The sequence below is a fragment of the Lycorma delicatula genome, chromosome 10, assembly GCF_047948215.1.
Source record: "Lycorma delicatula isolate Av1 chromosome 10, ASM4794821v1, whole genome shotgun sequence".
Classification (NCBI taxonomy): domain Eukaryota; kingdom Metazoa; phylum Arthropoda; class Insecta; order Hemiptera; family Fulgoridae; genus Lycorma; species Lycorma delicatula.
The window spans coordinates 53,205,105-53,224,953 of NC_134464.1; the positions used below are offsets into that span (position 1 = coordinate 53,205,105).

Consider the following 19,849-nt stretch of genomic DNA (forward strand, 5'->3'; position numbering starts at 1 on the left):
AATCTCCATTCATGAATGAGATATTTTCTACCTGCAACTTATATCTCACAAACTCAGAACAGTACGAAGATGTAAGTGAAACTCATCTAAACATGTATAAAATGTGTTCACCACACCAACTGGGGCGGTAATGAGGATTCCGCTGTTTTCCGGTCATATTGGTTGCGGTGACTGTACCGATCCACACATGGCCCAAACATTTCTCCAAACAACCAATGATGAAGTTGTACGAGAAATGGTATCGATATAGTTTAGCTGTGATTTCCGTCTATCTAACCGAAACATTCAACAGCATACAGCCCTCACATTGCAGAAGATGCATAGCATTTCTGTCCTGACCCCCTCCGTTTCTAGCAATTATGGGATTTATCGGAGCTCTTCTTCAAAACCTTGGCTTTTGATGTATTCCAGTCGCCTCGGCCAGGATGCGAATGCCACGAGTAATATTCCCATTGGTGTACTACTATTTAATGAACTCAACATGAAACACGTCTTACAGCGCCTTAAGACTGAATCGTCCAAACTAAACAAAGGAACAACCTTTTACCTGTAGAAGGTAAAAGTGAGTTCAACACATAATGTGAAAGAGAAAAACAAAACATAAAAATATTACACATAACAATAACAACAAAGTAACATTAAAACAAAACAAATGACAAAAACAACAACAAAAACATAAATAATAAAACAAAACATCATCAAAAACAGAATAGAAGAGAAATCCAAGCAGGGCCTAGGTTCCCTCAGCAATCCTTTCCTTTGCTAAGTACAGTATAAAACTCTCCATTATAACCCATTTGGCCTGGCTCCTCCAGTTTACACGGAGATCCAACACCGACCTGATACATTCATGCTGACAGATGGTCTCCGTGCGTATTAACTCGTAGTTTGAGCACTCATAAAAACATGATATATGTCATCCAATTGACTACATTGAGGACACACCCCAGGATCAACCAGGCTGAATTTCTGCGGTCTGTCCGCAAGAGCACCATGGCTGGAAAGAAATTGCGTCACATATTTATTAGGGTGTACCCAAGAGGTTTCCCACAAACCAACAACATTTGGAAAGAGATCTTGTGTGTAATGCCTCATCCCATCAGGCCTGCCACAAGATATTGCCATAATGTTCAATTTCTTGAACTTCATCCAAAGTCAACTTACCGGACTTCTTAGCATCATACCGCTGCTGCCTCTAAGATGCAATCAAGTCTATCAATTTCACGCTTACAATCACCAAGACTGCCTCCCATGAAATAGTACGGTAACTACCCATTACCGTTAACAACATTAGACATTGAGCCCTTAATAATATGTCCCGATACTCTTATATTTTAGCCTATCCACCCAAACAGGCGCCACATATAGCATAATAGCCTCGCACACACCTTTATACAGGATGCTCATGGTCTTAAAATTAAAACCCCAATCAGGATTGACCACACATCAAATACTGAAGAAGGTAATGCAGGCCTTTTCTGCAATGTATTGAAGGTGCTTCTTAAATTGCAGTTTCTCATCAAGAAACATCCCGAGGTATTTTTGAACCTGAACATACTTTATAAACTGGCCTGCCATCAAAACACAGACTCACCGACTCACTGCCTTTGAGGAGCATCATCGTGGTCTTTTCTAGGCTAAACGTCATCTTGTATTGATGACCCCACAGCTCAAGCATCCTGCAAGCTTGAGTGGCTCAGAGTTAAACCTCCCACTGCGAGGTTCCTTTGACCAACAGGAGCCCATCGTCAGCATAAGCCACGATGCAACACCTGCTGGGCAACCTCAGCCAAAGGAGAGAATCAAATTCCACTACCCATAATAAAGGACCCAACATGCTGCCCTGGGGACATCCCCAGGACATGGATGAGGTCTTGCCAACCTCATGGTTGCCCTCACAGAGCAGCACATCCCGATGACTGAAGTAACTTTTCATAGCTTGCAATTCACTTACAGTACATTCTCTGTTTTATAGTTGGTAAATAGCAGAAGGCCATCATAAATTATTAAATGCTGCAAAAATGTCCAGGATCCCCAGGACATATTCTGTTTCACTGGTTGTTACCTCACTCATTACACAGAGTATGGCATCCTCAGTACCCTTTCAGGGACGAAACCTGTACTGATTCTCCATCAACAATCTTTGTGAGGTTAACCTCTCATTTATACACAGATACAAAACCTTTTCAAAGACCTTACCAATAATCAGAAGCAACGTCAAGGGCCTATAAGAAGAAGTAACAGCAGGATCCTTGTCACCACCTTTAAACAATTTTACAATCCCCTTCTTCCAACACACAGGGAAATATCCACCAAACAATTTATTAAAAATTCATGTGACAACTCACACTCACCCCAACCGAACAAAGAAGAAGCTCTGCTGTTATTCCATCAAAGTCTGGAGCCTTTTTCCTACCTAACTACAGATAGCTTGATGCACCTCAGCCTCGGTAATCTCTGAGGACGCTGCACCCCCGCAGAACTGAATGACCTCTCACCACACCCACAAATGGTATGCGATCTCTCCAGCTTCACTATTACCAGGTAGTAAATCATCTAGTAATTTGTAACATTTCAGAAGTTTCTGAAATTAAACCAAACCTGGTTGAGAGAGCAAACAGAAGAATATACTTTTGTCGTTTGTATCCCAAGACCCTATATACTACGCCCCAGGAATCCCTGTTCCCCTGCTCATGAACAAGGGAACACCAGGAGCCCTTTTTTGCAGTCCAGACTTTATGAAAGTAATGAGATCTCAGATTTCTGTATTCAGCAACAAGAACTGCCCGTCTTTCCGTATCACCCTCACATTGAGAAGCTCTCTGCAAATGACAAACAGCCCTCTTCATGCGCCAGACAGTCCCCTATTTCATCACGATGCAATTCTCTCTTCACCGGAACTTCTGAGAATTGAACACTCAGTGGCAAGAAAAGCTGCCAACAAATCAACCATCAGATCATCCAAATTCAGACTCCGATCCAAAACTCAGAGCCTAGTCAAAAGAAAAACAACAAATTTCTTCCAATCTACACACCTGTGCAAGAGACAACCCTGCTGAACCGGAACGTTACATCAGTAGCACTCACTCAAGTCACCTCAATTGTCTCATAGACAATCAATTGATAATCACTTGAGCAATCATCAACTACCTTCCAATTACAACCATTGGCAGGGTAAACCTACCAACGGAAACATCGATGTTTGTTCCACCAAACAAGCATTGCCCATCTACCATACCTACATAGGTAGGCAACTCACCAGGTACATTATATACCTGTAGATCATGCTGGGCTAAAATGTACTATTAATTCACAGCCATCATCGGTGAAACCGCTATGCCACAAGAGTGACTTAGCATTCACATCCGCACCTACACCAGTGCCAGAGATAAATCGTAAGATTTTTATTCCAGACCTCAAGATGACAATCAGCAGGATCTCTATAATGGAAATATGAATGAGTAACATAAAGATGCAAGTTCTAAACATCCACACTGACGACATGATTATTCGAGAGCTGTCGAATAAAAGCACAATCAAGTTCCTTCCGCAAAAAACAGCAGATATGCTTTCAAAACCACAATAAAATCCCTTCTAACGAGAAAAATCTAGCAAATCACAGAACACAATATACAGATGCTGAAACAAAGCAACATACAATCCTCTACATAATGCAATCCCTCCAAACACAACCTGTGTAATGTAAGCAGCCTGTGCATTTAACTGACCAAATCTAATCATTTAATGAAATAGAATTATAGTACATATTGAGAGCTCTCTGATAACACCCACAATCTTTACTACTCACAGAGTGTTTATATGATCCTTCCGAAGACGTTTGCAATTAACACAAGTCAGACCCTTCAACTTCTTTGGACACTCCTCACACATGTGTCCTTCATCACCACAATAAGCACAAACTGCAGGATCTTTACAGAACTTAGCTCTGTGTCCAAACCTGCAACACTTAAAACAGTGTTGGACATCTAAATACCCCTTGACCTTACACAAAGAGAAGTCTACAAACAACCTGCCCTCCACAGTGAAGCTGTTAAAAAGTTTAGGACTAACCTCAAAAACCATATGGTATTGCTCCGCTTCATGCCTAGCGATTTAAATAATAATCGACATTTGAACTTTAATGTAGTCTCATCTATCTAGGTATTTTGCTCCCAAACGAAAGCCATTAATTTTCCTCAGATAGCCATCAACCTATATCATAGACAATCACTTTAGGATGCCTCCTGCCTTTAGGGTTGACTTTCATGTCGGACTTCCCAACTTTAAAGGAGTCAGAGAGATGCCCCGCACAGTTTCTGTGTCGTCAGCAATGTCAACTAAACCCTTTTTCATCCCTCTAATATTATTAATTCTGTCGTAGGCCTTTGATTAAAATTATGTATCGCCTTGCGACAATCCCTTAATGCACTCCTGCAGTCTTCCTCCCACCAAGGAACAAAAGGCCGCATTGGTTTTCTAATGTTAATGGCATAGATTCATTTGCACTAATGAGTATCAGGTGTATAAACATGGTAAGTTGGTGAATTGCTTTACCACTCCTGCTGTATAGAACAGATGAATCATTGTATCCATTCCAATCAGCTTTCTCAACCACCCATCTACAAGAAAGACTCTGAGGCAAATTACTATTACCAAATGAGATAACAATAAATGAAATTAAGTTGGTCTGTGATCACTTCCAAAGAAGTCTCTGAACACATGCCATATAAGACGTGGAAGTAAGGATGCTGAACACAAGGATAGGTCAATGCTCGAAAATGTAACTGATGAAAATTACATAAAGGTGTATGACCCACCAATCAATAAGCAGAGATCCACCTACAGTCGATCAACTATTGCACCTAGAGAAAACCATTATAAAGAGCTCCACGAATAGTGATGGGCATTGAAATCACTAATTATTAAGCAGGGTAAAGGAATCTGTGAATACAGATCAGAGAGATCATCCTTACTGACATTGGAATTTGGAGGAAAATATAGATTGCAGGCATTCAGCTTAAATGGCGCCAATATCCTCACTGAGACTACAGAGATGTTTGTAGCCAGCAGAATCCACGTGAATACAATTTCGTTTAGAAAAACAGCTACACCTTCTCATTCTCTACATTCAGCTGAATGGTCGCATCTCTCGCAGATGTACTCAAGAAAAGACACTTCATCCTGATGACGGAAACAAGTTTCCTGCAGATACAGTATTAAAGGATTTACTTCTTTGGTAGAATTTCGATATCCTCATGTCGAGAACAGAAACCACAAGCATGCTAATGAACGATATTTGTACACATAAAATTATATTTTCCCATTGATAAAACACTGCCTGCAGATTATTTATCAAATTTAAATATTATCCAGTTTTTCTTTTGTGTTTAATATTTTAAAGAAGTGCTTTGTTATTTCAGGCATCTGCCACCATATCCTTGAAGATATCTCGAGATGGTGGTGGGGATTTAGAAGCCTGAGATACCGGAGATACTATGCCAGGTAACGATTTTTTGTACATCCCTTGATTGGGATCTTAGTGGTTTGTGCAACTTTGATTGGATGAACTAACTGAAGTGGTTTTGAGTGAACTACTCTCAGCCTTTCCTTCAGAATCATCCTGTATTCAACAATGTACCTGTACTCAACAATGCAATAGCAGAAGTAAAAACTAGGACCCTGGTCTACCAAAGCTTAGACCAATTTGGTCAGTTCTTTGCACGATGTGCACTTGTTTTCCTTCTGTACATAGACTGAAAGAGCCTGGACCTAAACAATGTTCTTACTGAGATTGCAGTGGAGACACCTCATGGTGACCTTCCCTGACTCCCCTTTGGATGTCATCCCACGGTCAATGAGGTTCTTCAAATTGAAATACCCTTTTTGATAGGACTAATGGAAAGAGTAAAAAATATTGGCATACTTGAATTTAATTATGCGTTTTATGATTATATTTCATTTTTTCCAGCTTCTTGAAGTTCATGGTTTAGGAGTTATGGGTTACATATGATATCCGATTAACACAATTTGCTGATTCAAGCAGTACCAAATAGCAATCTTCTTCTCACAACTTAGAAACCAGTAATTGTAAATATCTGCAAAAAGAATCTAGCAGCACCCATATAACACTATATCTGATGGTTAGTCATACGACTTTCAAAAACATTCCAAGGTCATTTGTGTGACTACATGTTCCAGTGTAAAATTTTCTGTTATTTTCATTGGTGGGGCCAAATAAAAAAAGGTCATTCCATTTATTCCTACCATTTAGGTGAGCATACAACCACGTAAAGTATGCCCACCTAATTAAACAGCCTTTGTAGATTGTGTTTATCCTTCCCAGGACTGATTCCTCATTGCTTTTATTTATACCTAAAATGCTTCATCTAGTATGTAGGTAGCACTAAATAAGGCAATAACATTACTCTTCTGTGTAGCGCAGTCACACGTACACTGCATGACTGCACTTTGTTAATTGTGCAACAACACACTACAGGTACAGTAACTAGAGTAGAATGGAATATATAGTTGTACGCAGAAAGTCCCAGGAATTGTTTACTCAGTTTGAAGTTCCCATGATCTGGTAGCAGACATCAAAACAACCAACTATATTAATATATTCTAACAGGAGATAACAAACCAAAATCCAAGACTGTATCCACACCATATCAAACAGTATGTAGACAGCAAACATAATCTATAAATTCATGATTGTCATTTGTAGGAGAGATGTGCACACATTGGGTTACAGAACTGACATTTGATCGGTCAATTTCCTGTGTTCTTTTTATAGGTATTGCTGACTACAGAAAGTTATTTTTAATTTATTGAAAAATGGAAGTTAGAAGTGATCATCATCATTGTCAATACATAATGTCAATGAAACCATGGTGGCATCCACAGCAAACCTAATACTAAGAATTCTTAGCTAGATCAACGTGAGTGATACTGTTAAATAATTAAAAAAAACTTAAAATGCATAATTAATTTAGAATTTAAGTAATTTCTGATCCTAATTCTTTAAAGCAATCTATCTATAAGTTAGTAACTAAAATATAATTATTTTCAGCATTAGATCTGAACATGCAAGTATGTAAAATACTGATTAAACCATATTAAATAACAATTTTTAACATATAATTAAACAATTCCTTGATCGGTGTGAAGAGTATGATTTTTTACTGAAAAAACATAAGTTAAAAAAACTACTCAGTTCGTAAGTCTTTGTTCATTATGTTTGCTTTTTTTCGTTTCTATAATTCCACCCATAATACAAAGATTATCTAAAAAAAATTACACGAATCAAAATATTCTTAATTAATCTTACTTCATTTGTAGCTGGGTTATGCAAATCGATCCATTCTGATGTCTGTGATTCCATCATTTTACCATCAATAAAAAGTTTTGTAGTCGATAAACTTGCATATTGCAATCTAATACACTGGTGTAAAATCTGAAAATGACAAAATGAACACTGTGTTAAGAAGAAAAATTAATACATATTTATAAAAAAAAACATTAATATCTGAAGTGTATTGCTAACCCTTTTTTATTCAAAGAATCCTCATTTAACCTTAAATTAAATATTATTTCTCGATCTAATAAAAGAACTATACAGTATCTCTGAAAAGACCTTCTGGTACTTAGGTATTAACGCCACCGCAGCTACAGCTTTATTTAAAATTGAGTATTTATTTTATTGAGTCTCTTTAATTAATAAAGAGACTCAATAAAGAATTGGTTATTTATATTTATTTATTTCATAAATATAATTTAACCAAACTTAACCTACGCTCGCTAACCTTGACTAATTAACACCTTAATTTTTTGAGTATTTATTTAATAAATTCAGTAATTATTGTTATTTAAATAATTGCAAATTTATTGTTATTTAAATAATAAATAATTGCAATAATTACTGAATTTATTAAATAAATACTCAAAAAATTACAGTGTTAATTAGTCAAGGTTAGCGAGCATAGGTTAAGTTTGGTTACATTATATTTATTAAAAGTAATAAAGAGACTGTTTTGAATCTATGTTAAACTCTATATCGGCCCATTTTCCACCCAAATCCGATTGACTACTTTGTTTTAAAATAAAGATGTAGCTGCAGTGGCATTAATACGTAAGTACCTTCTTATAGATTCAACACATGTTAAGGCAAGAAAAGAACTAAACTTATGACAGTCTCAAAACAAATTATTGTTACAGTTGTATCATAACAAACTTAAAGAAACTAGAATTCATTATCTCCAAATTTCAATTCTCTTAAATATTTTTATAAGCATTTAATAATTTGTTAAAGAATAATTTTTTTTCTACTGAAGAGTATATTTTTAAGATTTAAACTATTTCTGTATTATTTTATTCTTCTTGAACTGGCCACCTAAGGTGTACAATAAATATCTTATATTTTCTCTTCTGACTTCCTTCCTTCCCAATACTTCCTCATTCTTTCTCCATGCTTTCATTTTCTCTCTTCACACCATCTGTAGTCATATTTTTTGTTTTTTTCTGAAAACCCTTGTTTTCTAAAATAATACTTATAAATCTATTTCTTTTTAAGATTATTTCTTCAGATATTTAGTTCTCTCATACCCTTTAAATTTTCGTTAAACTTTTTTTGTCAGTTTTTCTCCATTCTGAAAACATGTCCAAAAAAAATCAGTCTTCTTTTACTTATAACATCTGAAAGTTTGTGATTAAATTTATAAAGCTCTTCATTTTTTTATTTCTCCATTTATTCTCTTCAATTTTAACTGCCCTAATATTTTTCTTAATATTTTCTTCTCTAACTCCTCAATTTCGCCTATCTTATTCATACATAAACACTACAAGGCATACAAACATTTAGATCTAATAACAACTGTATTATAATGCCTAATTTTTGTTTTTTCTGGAAATTTATTATTTATTGTATAAATGCTTTGTTAAGTGATACACTTATCACTTATCACAGTGATCCGCTTTACTACCTCCAACTTTATTTGATTCTTTACCTAAAGTGTTGGGATTTAATTATTTCATCTAGATATTTAAACTTATTCACTTTATTAATTTTTCCATATTCAGTTTTTAAACTCTTTGGAGCATTTTTAATATTTGTCATAAATTCACTTTTTTGAAAAGAAACTTGTGGTTTTTTCAGCTAACACTTTTAAAAGATTACTTTGAATTTCTGCAGTTTTAATACCCAGGGAAAAATCTGCCAGATCTGCAAAGGCCAAACAATTGATTTTGAGATTCTTACCCTTACTTCCTAGTTTCACATTTTCTAAATTAGAAATTTCTATCTGTTTGTTCCATCTCCAAATTCCTTTTTCAAAATTATATTAAACAGTAAGTGGAATAGTCAATCACCTTGCCTCACACTTGTTTTGATTTCAAAATATTCAGAGCTTAGTCCTTGAAATTATTTTTAACAAAGTATATGTAAGGATTTCTTTTAATAAATTCAACATTTTATTATCTACTCCAAATTCCTCTAATATGATAAACGAAGCTTTTCTATCTATTGAATCATAGACCTTTTTAAAATCTATAAGAGTGATTACATTATTTTTACCCATTTTGCAGTAATTTTGAATAATCATTTTTAAAGAAAAATGTGCTCTGAACAAGACCATCATCCCTTTCTGACACCACCTTGGAATTTTCCAATTTGAGATTCTAATTGTTCTTCAATAAAATTTATAATTTTTTTTTGAAAATTTTATAAGTTATAGGTACAGTATAGAGATGCCTCTACAGTTATTTACATCTTTTTTTTCCACCTTTTTTGTGGAGAAGGTGTATGAGAGCACTTTCCAATCATCAGAATTTTTTCCTCTTTCCAGATTTGAACAAATAACTTTTCTAAGCTTTCAATGGTTGTATTATTAATTAAAACAACATTAATGTCATTTACTATTATTTTACTGTCTATAAAATCATAAAGTCTGCAAAATTGATATGAAAATAATCTGGGCTGAGTTCAAAATAAAAATTTAATTTAATGTATTTCAGTATTATCGGTTATTTGAAGTACAACAGTAACATAAATTAAATCAATAAAAAGAACAAATTACACTTCTGTTATCACTTGCATATTTACTGTGCAGTATACTGAGACGGTAACATAACTTAAGATTATATTTATATTTTATGAGAAATTAAAAATTTACACAACAGACCTAAAAGTTCAATAAAATTAATATAATGAAAATAAAATTAAAAAAATACAGTTAAAATAGTAATAAATAGAGTATACACAATGAGATTCTGTTTAATTATATCTGCCAAAAATCATATCCATTTTTAATTTTGTGGACAGTAAGTATGAATCACATGGGCTGATTTGGAAAATGAATTATATTAGCTCGTGATGACAATCCTGTTATCTTTGCTTAACAGAATTGTCATTTATTTAAAAAAAATAAAAATATCCACCTTTACCAAACCAGGCAACAGAACTATTGCCTGTTTTTGTATAACTTACAAAATATTTTGGCAAGAGAAAGGGCTGTATTACACTTCTATTGCAATTTTTAATAAATTACCAAACCATTTAAAAATCTTTTCATAAATTGAATAAAAATACAATTAACAGATTTTCTTTCACAGAAACAACAGTACTCTTAATGAATTTCTTAAAATGTCTATTTCAACTTCTTGAAAGCCCTAACTTTTGTGCAGCCATTTAACGTATACATAAATATGTGCTCAAATACTTAATAATGCCTTCTGAACTGTGAATTATTTATTTTATATCTAATATATCTTCATGAATTTAATTTATTTATCTACCATTATTTATATGTTTATATTTTAAATAATTGTACAAACTTAAACTACATTTATTTCTTGGTTTATGTTTTTGCATATTAATTAGTGGTTATATGATGTCTACACATGTACTATTATCTACTGATCAGAAGAAAAGATTTAATTATTTATTTTAATTAATTATCATGTGACATTCTGATAAACTGTTGAAGATTTTCTGAATAAATATGAGAGAAAATGGATGAAAAACTGATACAAAATGGATGAAAATACAAATGGATTCAAATCAAACATTTAGTCAAAAACATTGAGGAAAACATGAAAATGAAGATACACAGAATAATAAACCCATGTAACAATGTCAACCATGATTGCCATTACCCTAGTAGTCTATTTTCTGAATGAATATTTTTATGGTTGCTTCATTATTAGTAATTTTTTATCTTATATTAACTGTACACAACCTTGACAAGATCTAAATAATGTATTATTATGTACCCATCAGAATACTCGATTTGTTTATTTATATTTTTTTTATTTATTTTTTTTGTTTATTTTTTTGTCATACTGCTTTTAAACAGTAACCTCTAAACTATCTTCAATGTTGATAGCAGGACTGTTGTATATCATGTCTTACATCTTTTTGAATCATATTTCAATCCTTTCGAGTCAATTTCATTATCTTTGTCAAAAATACCTTTATTCCATTTAATTATTTAATAAAACTACTATACAAAGATGGATTAAGTAACCTATACTTTATACCACTGAATGTAGAAACCAAGTTAAGTTAATGACCAATGTATGTTTAGATATAGGAAAAAGGGAGGCAGACTGCAAGTAAACATTGAAAATTTATTATCACACTACTAATGTCCTCATATAATGGACTCTCCAAAAACTGTCTACAAAATTAAAAATATTGGCTGAGCTATCTGTTAAATCCAAAATCTGTTAAGTTATAGGTCTACTGTCACCTCTCATCAAATCATTTAATTTTTGTTAATAACTTTTTAGTAGTTCTTATATTTTCATAAGATTAATTGAAATATACTGTCATATTTTAAATATGGTAATGCATAGGGCTATCTACAAATATATATTATTTCATTTATTTGTAAAATACTACTTCCTACTGAACAAACTAGCCCAAATTAAAATAAAAAAACATGAAAAAGTTACTGAGCAAACACTGGAAATGCAGCCAGTACTATTCACAAACATAAACAGGGAAGGGTAGGATTATGCTTACAATCAAAGTTGGCAAGTACTGTGGAAGAATGAGCTTCTGGTAATAAAAATTACTCAAATAAACTAATAAAAAAGTGGAACAGTTCAATTTTACCACAACAGGAATACCTTTCCATCCCCCGTAGTTTATCCCAGCAAATGGATTACAGCTCATCAATACTTCATTGAAACATAACACTGGCATATTGTGTCTATCTTTAAAGTACAAAACAATGCATTAGCTGTCGCAGTAACTAATTAGAAATTTCTATCTTCTCAGCAGCCCAAATTAGATACTAACACCTAGCCTTCACGTAGTTGTCAGCAAACTTTCTTCTCATCAGCAGATACAATTTCCAGAAAGGTATATCATACAATCTTGCAAAAATAAAAGGTTGATTTTAACGTCAACCTAAAAATCTTTTTTTTTAATTGAAATATCAGTTTAACCCAAGCACGCAAATCGATGTAATTAATTGAAATATCAGTTTAATCCAGCATACAAATCGATGTAATTATCGTAATGAAATGTGTGCAATTAAAAATATTATTGTAAAATCTAAAAAAAAAATATATTAATTTTAACATTTTCGTTTAATTAAACTTGGACATGTACATTTTCATCGGATATTCCATCAAGTAGGCGTTTAATTCAATTATGCTTCAATTAAATAAACACTTGAGTAATTCGGTTCAATTAATACTAATTGAACATCATTTAACCTCATCAACAGAAAAGTAACAAGTAAATAAAATATCAACTGCGTAAAAATATATTACATTTTAGCTAAAAAAATTGCAACAGAAATAATATCACCTTAGATTTAGTAAGTTTTAACGTTGGATTTGCCATCTTTACATAGATCCGATCAAAATTGATATGGTTGATACTCCTATTTCACAGTATCATTCCCGAACTACTGAGCGCAGTCAAATAACGGCAACGGTTGATATGAATTACGTACGTTAATTCACTGAAACAATGTAAATCTAAAACAAGTCGTTCTTTAGAAGAACGACTTAGTTAAAAACGGTTTCTTAACGCTACTGATTACATAAATAAATATTTTATTCTGATCTAATAAATTTCATAGATCATTTCAGGAATAAGTAGATAAGTTACTCCACAATTAAAATAAGGAACTGCCCCAACATTAAATAGGATAGATCAAGGGAAACTTTGTTAAAACCTTGATCATACCATCATCATTAAATACACATTTATTAAATTAAAAATTAGATCTGTTTAAGTCCTTATTAATAAGTTAAAATATAAACATATGAAATAATGATAAGGTAAATAAATAGATACTAATTTTTTTTTAAATAGCACGAAATAAATCATAATTCAGAGGGCAATATTGAAAATTATTTGGGTACATATTTATGTATTGTTAAACGAATTGCCGAAAATTAAGGATTTTTTGCAATCCTTAGTTTGATTTAATTAATATGATTTAAAAATTCATCGACAAGTAATATTGTTTTTATAAAAAAATATTTTAATTTTATACTAAATAAAATGATGACTATCGTATAGAACTAAACTAAAATACTACACACAGTCAGTCATTTTACCCGAAGCCCTATATCCAGCCGAATGCCTCCAAATACTTTCAGATAAAAAATTTTCAAAGTGGAAAAAAGAACTCTAAGAAATATTTATGGCAAAAACTTTAAAAATGGAATCAAACTCAAAAGCGAAAACGAAATTTACAGAAACAGATAAAATCTACAACACAGTAAGTAAAAGGTTACAATTTTACGACTAAGACATACTTGTATAAAATGGATCCACAAAGACTTACAAAACAAATCTCTGATAAATTTAATGCAGCAAAAAATAATTCATATGATTCTTGAAAGTCTATAAAGATATTAAAAAATTAAATATAAACAATCACAGTACAAGCCCAAGATCAATTTAGAAAAATGATAAAAAACGGTAGGCTTCGAGAGTAAGCCAAAAGCCCAGGCATAAATAGGACTAAAGAAAGAAAATGAGAACAAAGTAGCAGAATGAGAGAATACTGGAAGAACAAAAAGAATAATTCTGTTTGACTTTATGTGTGGGTGGTACCTAAAGACCTAACTGGAAAAAAAAATAATGGTAAGATTTCTTAAATGATTTGGCAATCTATTAAAAGTGGCAACAGAAATATAATAAGATTCTTCTAGCAAGCAAATTATTGTGTTCAGTTACATAAAAAAAGATTTGATAGAAGTGTATTGCTCTTTTTTTTTTAAGAATAAGAAAATGTTCTTTTTAGCAAAGTTTGCACACATTCAGTAACATAATACACAATTAACATTTTTAATTTCATACATCAGTTTGTATAATTAATACTTATAGGTGCAAAACAGTAATCTGACAACCCATTGTTATATATTGAATACTTGTTTTGTCTTTTTTGCTCAATAGATGGCATTATATTTCAAACAGAAATATAAACAGATAAGGGTAAATATTATAAACAGTACGTATAATAAACATTTACTAATAACAACAAACTTAAAGTTTTATTAAGGAACTTCAAAACAAAACAGCACAGTCAGAAACTGTTACAAAATGACATAAATTTGATCATACCAAGAGAACTAACTTGTCATCTAATGAACTGCTCAGAAATTTTCCTTTATGTATAACAGAAATACTATCATTATCAGTAATGAGATTTCTATCCACATGATCAGCAATATTACGTCTACCTGAGACGCACACGCTAATGATTTTATACATACTTAAAGTTAGATGGTACACTCCATTAAATGAATAATATTTTAATCAGTTAATATAGAATCTCAAGTTCTTTTAAATAATTATCTTCAGTTATAAATAATGTAGTGTCATCTATGGTGGGTAACAATTAATGGTTCAAGATTTCAAGACAGGTCATCAATAAACAATAAGAAAAGCAAGGGGCTGCAGGCACTTCCTGAGGCACTCCATATCTTGCATCTTAAGATGAAGACCTAAATTTTACTAGTGTATTCTTATCAGAAGATGAAATTTCAACTAACTGTTTATGGTTGATAAAGTATTATTAACCACACTGATCCTCTATTACCAAACATTTTTCAGCAGCAAAAATTTTACTGCTTTAAATCGAACACTTTTTACTGAGATTACAAAATATTGATTATAATAGTTTCAAAAAAACTGGGAAATGGCTGTCTATAGACAATTTTTTATTAAGACTATGCTGAAAATTAATTAATGAGTTGTGCTTTAAGAGATGTAAAAAGTCTATTTTAATGTTTTTTTTTTTTTTAATTCTTTAGAAAATACTGACATTAGCCCATAATTTTGTAAATTAAGTGCCAAACATTTCCTAAGGAGGAGAATAACAAAGGAAGCTAGCTAAGAAAAACTCTGTTGTTGAAAGATTTATTAATTAAATTAAGAAGGAAAATAATGACATCTATGATCTCTTTTAAAAAACTCCATTCTAAAATTTTATCAATACCCACTGTATGTTTATACTTTATATCTAAAACAAAAATCTTTACTTCCTGGATATCAACACAGAAACAAAAATAAATTCATGTTTCATGCAAAACCATTCAAGGTTTAGTTTGAAACTGATTAATATTATTGTTATTTTAAATAACACCAACCATAAGGACTGGTAAGGATGTTGAAGTAAGGAAAGAGATGACAGAATTGAGTCCATCTTTAATTTTTATGAAGTTATCAAACCTGTTTTATTTCCAAATCTACTCTCATTTTTTATAACTACCCACATAGTTTTAAATTTATTGTTAAATCATCATTAATATTATTTTACCATTACAAATAATTTTGGAAGTTATCAGGCAAATTATATTTTGATAATTCAAGAAATTTCCATACCAAACATTTAGATTTTTCCATTCCTTTAGCAATCCATGTTTAAACCGCTTCTTTTTCACCAAAGGTGCTAGAAATAAGGCCTCTGCGAGACATTAGATAAATTTTTCATCAAAGCTAATTATATTATTTTCCCAATTTGTTGTTGGCAATAAGATTTCAAATTATGTAATTGACAGTTGCGGTTTGAAAGATTATTATAATCTGCACAAAAGAATCAGAAATTATCCTTAGTTATATTTGTAAAATTATTACTAATAAGGTGGGATTTAAAATTCTAGTTGGCCATGAAAATAAGTAAAAGGTTAACTCACTGTATAGTTCAACATAGAACTATATTTGTCTAGAAAGTCAATATTAAAATCGCCATATAATCTTTTTTAAGAATTTTTAAAAAGAGTTTATGTAGAAAGGTTTTAAAAGAATCCAAGATCTACATTACCATCAATATTAGTTTTAGACTACGCTCTATTACAAAGCATCCAAAATTAATTTCTTCTGCAAATACACAATAACTTTTAACTCTGTTATAAAGGTAGTCTAACAAATATTTTGACTCCCCCATTTCTAAGTGAAGTTTTACAAAATGCTTCAGCAAGCTTGAAATTAGCTAGCTCATAACAAGTGTTCTGAAAAATGTGTAAAATCTGGTGACTCACTGGAAAGAAATATTTCAACTTCTTTGGTTGATTGTGAAATTCTTTGTATTTCACAGGAACTGAATATTTGTGTGGGAAAGCTTTTAACGTTTTTGGGAAGAATCAGAATTTGATATTTTAAGGTTATGATCAACTTCACTGCTGAAGTTATGTGTGTTACTATTACAATTTATTGTACCTTTTGGGTCAGTGTTATGTTAATTATTAATTACAGATAATCAGAATAATGTCAAGGCAGAAATGTGAAAAATTTAAGAGAGCAGTAATTTCAGAAAAAAAGTATTTCCTTGTCATTAATAACAAAATTCCTCCTCATAAGCAAGAATTTCCAACAGTAAAGCTTTAACCAGATGCATTGAGTAATGAATAAAAATACACCAGCAAATAATCTTTTTCAGTATAATGTTATTTATTCATTTTTTACCTCCACGGCTCACTGACAGCGTATATACATATGTATCAATAGGCTTGTCAGTTTTCTGTTCCCTTGTAACATTTTAACTTTCCAAACAAATAGAGTCAACTGAAGTTTTTATAAAATGATTTATTTTGCTTGGAGAAATCGTGAATATTGAAATACTTATTTTATTTAAAAGTAATTATTATTAAGAATATTTCATGTTGAGTTTATAATTGTAACTGGTCTAAAAAATATGACTTTAGAAAGCAAAATTATAATTCTTCTTCTCCCTCATTTTTCAGATTGATACTTTATTATTTCTGTAGTCTCTTGTTTATTATTAATTTGTTCTTATTGTTATTAATATTTTTTTTACTGTCCTTGATGTTATCATTTAGTATTCATATAATGTTGGGGATTACTAAATGAATACTTATTATATTTGGGAGCTGCTATAATTGTTGAATAATAAGTAGTCACTTATTTTTTAAAAGTAAAGTGTGTTTCTTTGTTTGAATTATGCAAATATATTGGTTTATGAAATTCATTTAATAACTGTTTAATTTGCAGCCTTTTCAAACAACAAAGATTAAGAAAGGATTTATCGACATGTGATGTTTTTATATACAATGGTTGGCGATGATAATAATTTAAAAATGTTAACTTTAGCAACAAATCAATAAAATTTTATTGTTTTTATAAACTTCAAATGTTTTCTTTTGTTTTAGCCATTACCTTCATTGCTATTGTTCCCTCATTGGTGTTTGCTGATACTACTAAAGATTTCTCCAGTTAAGCAGTAATTTTTTAAGTAATGTAAAAGCAACCCACCAGGTTGGTCTAGTGGTGAATGCGTCTTCCCAAATCAGCTGATTTGGAAGTCGAGAGTTCCAGCGTTCAAGTCCGAGTAAAGCCAGCTATTTTTACACGGAGACTTGACTACTAGATCGTGGATACCGGTGTTCTTTGGTGGTTGGGTTTCAATTGACCACACATCTCTGGTATGGTCGAACTGAGAATGTACAAGACTACACTTCATTCACACTCATACATATCATCCTCATTCATCCTCTGAAGTATTATCTAAACGGTAGTTACCGGAGGCTAAACAGGAAAAACAAAGTAATGGAAAAGTAACTTTTTTTGTTTATTTTGTGTACAACTGTGCTATTACGTTCAGGTGTGTGTGCTAGGGATTTTATAGTGTTGAGTTCTACTAAAGTCTTCAGGTGACTTGACTGTTTTGAGTAATCTATGAATACTACATTTAAAACTAGATAGTTCATTTGAGGTCGGATGGTTTAGGATGTAAATGAAATAAAACAAAAATATTTTTAAAATGTAACAAGTCTGGAAATAACATAGATAAATACATTTTTATTCGATCAGAACATAATAATAAATTCTATATATTGCATCAGAGAAACTGGTAGACATGGTACTCCATGTATAAAATAGAAACTGCCATAACATTTGACTGGATGCATCAAGGGAAACCATGGTAAAAGCAGCACCATAAAATTAATTGTAAAATAAAAAATAGATATGCAATTAAAGTTCACATGAATCATTTAGAATATAAACACATGAAATTACACCAATGTGAGAACAGCAGCAGTCACTGAAGACAGTAGCAAGTACTACCAAAAACATTTTAAATAATCTTTTTAAACTTATTTCAGTAATTCATTACAAAAGCTTACATTTTTGCTGATAATACCAGTTAATGTAACCATATTTGAGCATTTAAGCTCCAAGAAAATATTAATCTAATTAAATTTAAGATACAACTATGTCATTTCAAACAATAAAAACAACTCGCAGTAATATATAGTTACCTGTTAACTGACTTAGGACCGACAGGTGGTTGATTGAGCAAAAAGTCAGTTAAATTGTTGAATTTTTTTTTCTAAATAAGAGATACTGCAGGTGGTATTTTTTGTACAGTACTAACCATTATTTAAGCTTTTGTACTAAAACTGTAACAATACATTTTTAATGAAGGGTCTATCAGATTCACTTTTGTATATAATTAACCCTATTAAAACCAAAATAATTGCATAGGTAAAATACTTAATTTATTTTGTTTTATTGTAGTACAGTACTGTACTGTATACATTTTATTTATTATCTTTAATTTTCAATTTTGTACTATACACTACATTAAAAAAAAAACAAGGACTATAGACTGATACTGTAACATAATAAATTTAAACGATTTAATCGTTAATCGATTACTTTTGTTTTAAATAATGTTATTTTTGTTTGTTTGGCCACTGCAACACTACTTTGACATGTAGTCTCCATTTTTTTCATTTACAGAAAGTTATAATGTTGCCATTAGATTGTTGTTCAACATAACGCATAGCCATGTTAAAAACCTTTTTCGCTTCCGCATGTATTTTGTATCATCTTCAGCTACTGTTCAGATTCGTTTGTTTTCTTTGTCCTCTTGTTTAATGTAAACATCTTCTTATTTTTTATTGAACCAAATAAAAAATAAGTGGTCTAAATTACTGTTAGAATCATTAATGGTATGAATTTTGCTTTCCTTTATAATGTGAACAAATTAATATGAAAATGTATATCTGTGCTAGCCAGAATGTTTAATAGTCTATAAAATATGTATATGGGACATTCTTTTACAAACCGAACAGATTTGGTCGAAAATTGACAGACACATTTTTGATTTAGCTAAAACTTTTTTTACGTGTTCTATATGACAAAAAAAGATACACCTATTCGAGGATTTTTTTTCTTTTCATTTTTTTGGAAAATAGAAAGGATTGAAAATTTAAGAATTTGGTGATTTTTGGCTTGTAGTATATTTAAAAAAAATTCATAACTCTGGTTCTATTTGAGCTACAATTTCATTTTTTTTTCATTTTAAAGGTAAAAGAACGAGCTTTAATAAAAAAGTACTTGAAAAAAAAATTATTTACA

General features: G+C 31.4%; 1 protein-coding gene across 2 annotated transcripts in view; it reads right to left on the reverse strand.

Moving 5' to 3' along the window:
- LOC142331457 (putative methylmalonate-semialdehyde/malonate-semialdehyde dehydrogenase [acylating], mitochondrial) overlaps nt 1–19,849 on the reverse strand; it is a 247,944-nt gene that overhangs the window by 36,586 nt on the left and 191,509 nt on the right. Inside the window, exons 2-3 of one of the 2 annotated variants that reach the window (XM_075377381.1) lie at nt 12,815–12,890; nt 7,328–7,453 (exon numbers count right to left, since the gene is read on the reverse strand). In XM_075377381.1, the coding sequence (XP_075233496.1) occupies nt 7,328–7,453; nt 12,815–12,850 (162 nt within the window). In that variant the 5' untranslated portion in view covers nt 12,851–12,890. Of the gene's footprint in view, nt 1–7,327; nt 7,454–12,814; nt 12,971–19,849 lie in introns of those variants that run through there. The other variant, XM_075377380.1, reaches the window with a different exon arrangement.